The sequence below is a fragment of the Geospiza fortis genome, unplaced genomic scaffold (assembly GCF_000277835.1).
Source record: "Geospiza fortis unplaced genomic scaffold, GeoFor_1.0 scaffold394, whole genome shotgun sequence".
NCBI lineage: Eukaryota > Metazoa > Chordata > Aves > Passeriformes > Thraupidae > Geospiza > Geospiza fortis.
Window position 1 is genome coordinate 335,999 of NW_005054509.1, and position 7,824 is coordinate 343,822.

Below are 7,824 nucleotides of genomic sequence, written 5' to 3' on the forward strand. Positions count from 1 at the left end.
GGGCAACGCCGCCCGCAGGCAGCGCCGCGGGCGCCGAGGAGCAGAAGGAGCCAGGCAAGGATGCGGAGCGGAGAGAGGCGCAGGATGCTGCCAAGGACCAGGGCAAGGCTAAGAAAGAGGAGCCCGAGGAGGAGGCTGATATGAAAGCGGTTGCCACCTCGCCGGATGGCAGGTTCCTAAAGTTTGATATTGAACTCGGGCGGGGATCCTTCAAAACGGTCTACAAGGGTCTGGACACGGAGACGTGGGTCGAAGTCGCGTGGTGTGAACTGCAGGTAAGCCTAGCTGATCCTCCTGTGGTTTTTTTTTCTGCCTTATAAGCCGGGAACTAAAGGCGCCGTGCTGGTGTCATTCAGAGCAGCTCAGCCCTGAGCAGCCTTTATGGTCACCATTGCTTAGAATCCAGTATCTAACTATAGCGCAATATCCCCATTGGCTCTGGATCCACCACCTTATGTACACTCCTCCCACGCTTAACCCCCTCGGCCCGGCGCCGCTGCCGCCGCGGGGGCCGCGCAGGACCCGCCTGGTGCAGCGAAGGTCACGCGTGGCTCCCGCGGCGTGGGAAAGGGCGGAGCGGGGATGCTCGGCCCAGCCGCAGCCCCTTCTCGGGGCAGCAGCTCCCGGTTAAAATGACACCGACAGTCAGTGATTTGAGAGCGTTTGCAGGGGGAAAATTTCCTTTTGTGTTATGGCTTCATAAAGCTGAGAAGCTGCTCCCCCCAACCTTCCCTCTCCTGCCATGAAATTGTCGCTGTCCTGGTGAATCAAACCTCCTAATATACCCCGGTGCTTGCCCTTTTCGAGGTACCGGGTTTGCAGTACTTTTGTTAGGTCAAAGACTTATCTGTCCAAATACCTTTGAAAAGGCAGATTTTTACATTAAAGTTCCAGATCTTCTGAATGAAGTAGTATCATCCAGTAATATCTAAAGAGACCGAACGCTTAGATGCTGTCTTTTGCCATTACCCTGTTCTTGGTGGATTTTGTAGCCTTTGGTAAAAATCACAGTAGAACATGCCTGATTTTTTTTTTTTTGCTTGTAGTGCCTGTTACCTCACTTCTGTTGGCATCCACTGGAATGAGACCTAAGAGAAAAACCTAATACAGAATTGATACTGTTTTATTTTCAGCCTGAGTTACTCTGTAACTTAGGTGAAAGGAGGTTTAAATCTTATAATTTGGGATCTTTAAACTTCTATTGGATGGCTGAGCTTTATGGCCTACAAGAGTATTTGAAACTGATATGGAAATAATGTATTATTGTACGTCTAAGCCCTTGGATGTTTATATTTTAATGTTGGCCCAATCTGTTTGTAAATTACTCCTGGCTGCCTGGGTAGCTGGGGATGGATGTACAGCCACATCTTTATTTTCTGATGATTTCATTACACAACATAATCATGATTCACTGCACCAGTGCTCTCTTAATAAGAATTATGGGGAACACTTCTCAGTCTTCATAGTCGTGCATTCCCCAGCTTTTATCAGACAGAGATGCAGAATGGGAGACACAGCAGTCAGGCAAGGTATGGAGGGCTGGTGGTGAGGGGCTGAGCCCCTCTCTCCTCCAGCCCGGGGGTCCTGGTGGGTTTGTGGGGAAAGGGGGGGTCTGGAGGATTGTTAAGGGGATTTAAGAGAGAGCTGCTGGGGGATGGCCTGGGCTTTTGTATGGCTTTGCTGGGAACTGGATCCGGTGTGTGTAAGGCTTCTGCTTCAGCAGCCTGAAATCCACAAGGGACGGTGGCTCGGGTGCTGCTGGAGGGCAGGTTGGAAGAGGCTGATGCTGCTCCTGTCAGTCCATGCAGCCCAGGCCAGCCCCATCACTGCAGAGCCATAGCACAGACCCAGAATTCAGCATGATGCCAGGTTTTCTCAGAGGGCTCTAGCAGGGGGATTGACAGAAATGGATTTTCCACGAATCTTCGGTAATGGAGCAGCTTTAACAACCAAAACCTGCCAAATGTATTGGTGAACACTGCTTGGAAGTGCTAGTCTGGATCATGTACAGCTAGGGAAGAGACTGGGAAGGGAAAACTGCAGCGTGAAAGCTTTCTTACCTGGTGAATGGCCTTCATATTCTTAATTACACTTGTTTAGGAATTCTTGTACTGACTGCGTGTGAAGAAATCTGTATAATGCTCAAATTCCCATTAGTTTTCACTATATGTGCTTCAGCCCAAGTCAGATCTTACTGCTAGATATTTTCAGTTTGATACAGAATTTGCTTTAGGCTTCTAATTGTGGAAAGAAAACTATTGTTTGGCTGCTTTAGAGAAATTGGTGTGAATCCCTAGGAGGCAGGGGCTGCTGGGTCCCTTAAACTCTACTGTGTGCAGTTTTGAGTGATGCCGAAGGTAATGTGAGATGGTATGTGACTTTGGAAGCCAGTACTTGGGTCTGGACTGGGAAAGCCTCATTGAATGACAAAAACCTTTAACGACTACAGTACTAAAGCCTGTGCCTCCGGACTGGATTTGCATGGAGGGGCAATGGGAGAAGATGTGAATGGCTGTGTTGTCTCTTTGACTTGTAGAATACTCTCAGTTCAGCTGGGGAATTTTAGGGAAAACATTCAGAGGATGCTGTCAAGTAAATCACTTTATTCATGGCTGTGGGGTGGGTTGTTTTTATTTTAATTTTTATTGCGAGCTGTGTCAGTTAGATCTGCCCTGATTTGTGTTTCTCTGCACAAATTTGAAGTTCCCTATAGGTAGCAGGAGACTGAGTGGAAGCCATCATATCACCATGCTGTTGGAGACAAAATGCCTTCTTCTGCAGCCTCACATCATCAGAACCCAGGCCAGAGCCTTTTTGTGGAAAAATTGCTGCAACCTGTAGTATTTTTTTTGTGGAGATACACTTGTGCTTGTTCCACTTGGAGCGGGGAAATTAAAGTGGACAGCATTGAGGTTCCATGCAGGCATTAATCCTGTCCTGGCTCAGCGGTTTTTCAGCCCACTTGTGCTGTTGCCTGTGTGTCTTTGTCCATCTGTACAAAGGCCTCGCGAGCTATTCTTGTTCAGTGGCTTTATTTCATTGAAAAGATGGCTTTAGTGTTCAGAACTGAAGTCATAGCTCTGATTAGGGCGGGACCCAAGCGCTAACCAAATGATCTGGGATTTAGACCTGTCTGAAGAGGTGAAAGCTGTAGTTGAATTCTAGCTAGAAAATAAGGCTATTGTTCCCTCATGAAGCTGAAGTGCTAGATCAGGATTAGTGTGCCCTTGCAGTTTTGGAAGGGTTTGCATTCCAAGGTTTTCAGAAGCTATAATTAATATTAATTGATGGTGTGCAGTCGCTGTGTGGTGAGGCTTTGGCATAGCAGTATTACAGTGTTGCACTCCTGAGTGAAGTGTTGGGTTGTGAATAAGGAATACAGGCTTTACCACTCCCCTGCTTGCAAGCCAAATATTCTGTTTAGTTAGATGAATTGTTTCAAAATCCCATCATGTTTCCCTTTGGGAATATATAGGGACCCTGTAAAAAGTCAGACCTGGTATTGTGAAATGCAGAGGCCTCATTGTACTTTATGGTTCTTGCTTGGACTGTGAATACCACCATTGTATTTAATTTTAATTTTTTTTTTTTGTTGAGAAATGGGGAAACGTTGGGCTGTTCTATCCTGCTGTCGCAGGAAGGTGTGAGATGCCTGGTGATCATCACAGTCTTATGCCCCTGTATCAAAATTCCAGGGTTTTTTTTCCTGAAAAGGGTAGTAACTCTGGGATTTCAAGTAGTGTGGTAGTTTGGCTTTTGTTAGTGTCCTTGCTGGCTGGCAGCATTCATCTGATATTGAAACAGTAGCAGGTTACAATCTATGCTGGTAATTTATTGGCCTGATAGACTTTGTAGTGTAAATGCACAGAATAATTTAGAAAATCTCAGAGAAGAAAAGAGACAGAGACTATACCAGAAAGCTTGAGTCTGATATTGCTGTCTGCTCACACTAAGTGAAGTTCAAGACCAATTTTGTCTGTTTCCAGTTAATTCTTGTGAATGTGACTTCTGTTTAAATTGAAACAATTGGGATTAGCTGTGTTCTACAGTGTCAGTATGAAAATGTGTGCCTGTATCACTGGTGTTTGTTAGCAGAGCCGTTGCCCTGGCATGGAGAAGCAGGGCAGGGATATGGTAGTGAACTATTAATAGGCTGCTTCTCAAATTCAGTAAATGAAATAGAGCTGGGTCAGGCTTCACATTCTGCTTGTGAATCACACAAGACTCCTTTCTTTTGCTTTGAGCACATTGTGCCTCAAGGTTGGTTGTGTGCCCTTAATTCTGGTGAAACTCTTCATGCTAAATGTGTGGGTCCAGCTGCCATAAGAAGAAACAACTTCAAATCAGAGCTGGGTGTAAAGGATATTTCTGGTCCCTTTGGTCATCTCATATCCACAGCTGATGGGGGGGTGCAAAAAGTTGATGTTGCAAGCTGTCACTGTGGTGATCCTTGCAACTGATACGCAGTCTGACACGAGTGACACATGAGTTTACACTGGTGATGTTTTGTGGCTAGAGTGTAACAGAGGTTTAAGAGTTCGGAGGCAATGGTAATGATGTGCTAAAAGATGCTGGCTACTGGAGTTAATGCATTTTGGTAGTCTCAACGATTAGAGATGCTGCAGAAGTTTGCAAGAGTGTTTCCTGGAAAGTAGGAGATGCACTGTAAGGGTTGGGTGTGAAAGCATTGCTGAGGAGGGAGGCTCCTGCCTCAGGAGCCCATTGCAGTGGTGCATGGGGGTTCAGTGACAATTGAGAAGTTTGGTTTTTAGATTTGCCACAATGTGGCTGTTGACAGCCAGCAGTAGGACACTTTCCTGTGTGTGCATTAAGCTCTGGATTGGGTCTGCTGGCCAGAAGACATAAATATGAGCTAAATGTTGATGTGTGATGCCTGGGCAGGCCGTAGGTGCAAGGCAAGGGCAGCCTAAGGTGTGTCACACAAGATGTGTGAACTTGGCACTCCTACTGGAAGGGACGTCTTCATTGCGCTGCAACAGGAGGGGCTTGCAGATAGCAGCTGGAGGATATCCAGAAGGGTCATGTGGAAGCAGAAGTGGTTTGCTTCATATATATATATATATATATATATATATATGAATGAAGTTATGTTTGGAAATGTATCTTTTCCTTCAAGTGACACTTGCAGACAGTATGGGTGCTGTGCATCCCAGTGTTGATTTTTGATGTGCCTGAAACTGAGGTTGGCCAAGGAGGGTGGCAGAGGATTTTCTTTGTGGTGTTGATAAGTCAAGTGGAAACGACTTTCAGTCCAGTCCCTTGCTATTCCTGTGTGGCTCTGAAAGGAGGGAGCAGGTCCCTGATTGTGCTGCCCTCCTGCCTCGTGGGAAGCAGAGGTCAGCCATCCTGCAGGAGGGGTCACAGCCACCTTCTCCAGCACTGCCTGGCTGCAGCTGCTTCTGCCTGGACTCTGCACCAGTACAAGAGTGCTTGTACATTCTTCTAAGCCCACTTTCTACATAAACCACAAAATAGAGCCCCTTTTGTGTGTCACTGGTCCCTTGCTCTGGAATGTACTGATCTTCAAACCATAAGCAACTTCCTCTATCCCTGATTAAAATTTCATCGTCCTCCAAAGGAATCCAGTCCATATCTCATTCTGGCATTATGCTTATCCCAAACACTGTGCTTGTTAGGAATTTTGTCCATTAAGACTTAGCTACATAGCTTCTGAGAGATTCTTTTCACATGCAAATGGCCATGTTCTGTAAAAGACACTGGGGGTTTGGGATGTGGGGTGGATCACAAGTCCTGCTTGTTCTCCCCTGTCCCCTGCCATCACCTGTGTTGTGAATACAAGCTGAGACATGTCACTGAACACCTCTAAGCCCTAGGAAGCATCTTATTTCCCCGCTGGTTGTCTGTAACAATTGATGAACCTTAATTGAGTTTCAAATCAGATGGTAAAAAATGTGCACTGAGAACTTTCTGGAGTGACTCTTCCATGATGTTTAGGTAGTGGAGGGGGTGGTGATGTCTCTCTGCAATCCCTTAAAGAAATATAAGTAAACTCATACCTGTACTCATCTTGAATTGTATTTTATGGGAGATGCTCCATCTTGGTCTTGAATGTTCTCACCTGTGCTTTCAGTTCATATAATCCCCAAAATGCTTTTTTAAAAAAATAACACCCACTGGAAAATTATTTTACTGTATAGTGTTAGTAGAGTAATATGGCTGTGTGATACAGTGCTTAGATGTGCAATGGGAGTAATGGGCAAAATGGAAGACCATGTTCTGGGAATGTCCATCTTGTTTAAACTGTCAAGCAAGGAGTAACTGAAGACCTAATATCATTTGTTCTTCAGTTTGCTGCAGAGGGCTATAAACTACTTATTCATGAACTCTGAGGAAACCTGAGGGGAGAAGGCATGGCTAACACTGTGGGGGACTCTAACTTGGCCATGTTATGTGAATTCAATCTGATCTTCATTCTTGACCTTCTTAAAGGAAAATTAAATGTTCTTAGAATGGTATTTGATCCTGTGATGTATCTCAGCACCACCGTACTAAAGTTAATTTGAGTTTTATATATTGGTTAGATTAATATTTTTTGTAAAAAAAAAAAAAAAGAAAACCTAAAAGGAAATGAGCATTTTGTTTTGTTACACACCAGTCCTGTTTTGTAATGCTTTTGTGTGGGAGGAGGCTGTACAGTAGCTAGTTGCCAAAGCTATTAATGAATATCTTTTTCAGATTCTGGAAGTCCTGATATAGTTAATCTCTCTCTATTTCAAAAGGCCTTTTGTTTCCTCAAAATTCAGAGAATTTGAATGTAAACCTGTATGGATGATGGCTGCCTTATTGTTTGTTTGGGAATGTTTTTGTTTATTTATGTATTTATGTCATTTTGGGAGACTGTCAAGTATTTTCCATTAACTTTTTTGCAAAGTATGAGCCTCTAAACTGGTTCAGAACTGAGCGTGGTAATGTTATATTTTGTATTCCTGAATTAACTGGGCTTGTCCAAAGGCAGTGTCAGTGCATTTCACATGCTTAAACTGCCTAGAGCCCAGTCAGGCTAAACAGATGAAGAAAGGGTTTTTTCTTTAGCTGAATGATAAAATTTGTTCTATATTCTATAAAATAAGACTTTATTAAAAAGAACAGACGACAGTTGGTCACCTCATGTATTGAGAACCGAGTATTGATTTTACAGAAGCAGGATTTGATTTTAGCCACACAAATACTATCTGGACCATGCCCTGCCTCTGTCTGCTTCTGAAATGGATGTTCCTTCTCTCACTAGTGTGTGCTCAAAGGATTAAAGTTGTAGTGTTTATTCCAGATTTTCATAAAATAAGCAGCTGTTTCATGTTGCCTTTCCTGATGCTGGACTGCTTCAGTTAGAGGAGCATTTCGGGTGCCCCATTGTGCTGGCCAGAGCTGGTGCAGCTGTGGTGCTCGACTGAGCAGAATCAATCCTGCTGTTCAAACAGAATGCTTCGGAACGTGGCGGGGGAAGCACAACATTTCCAGTGGATGTAGCTCTTTGCTGCTGGCCTGTGCAGCGCTCTGCTAAAACACTGGAATCGGTTTTACAAGAGCCAGATATTATCAAAATAGGCTTGTTTGGTTCCAGGCTTTGCTGATTAATTAAGGAAAACAGGCATGGTTGTTTGCATCTGAACTTGTTTTGTTTCTCTTTCATATCAGTGTGTGTTTGAAGAGTTGTAGATAATAAAGTAAGTGTTAGACTAATGAAATGGGCTTGCTTTTATCTCAGTTTAATGCTTACATTGCTAAGAATGGCAGAATCTTCTCTTTTCAAAGCATGAAATTGCAGGAGCTTTGCCCCTCACT

The 7,824-nt window shown here is 44.2% G+C and overlaps 1 protein-coding gene across 1 annotated transcript in view; it reads left to right on the forward strand.

The window, feature by feature from the left end:
- Positions 1 to 2: 2 nt before the first annotated feature.
- WNK2 (WNK lysine deficient protein kinase 2) overlaps positions 3 to 7,824 on the forward strand; it is a gene marked incomplete at its 5' end in the record, with an annotated part of 95,736 nt that continues 87,914 nt past the window's right edge. Inside the window, 1 exon segment of the mRNA XM_031063513.1 lies at positions 3 to 275. Within this exon segment, the coding sequence (XP_030919373.1) occupies positions 3 to 275 (273 nt within the window).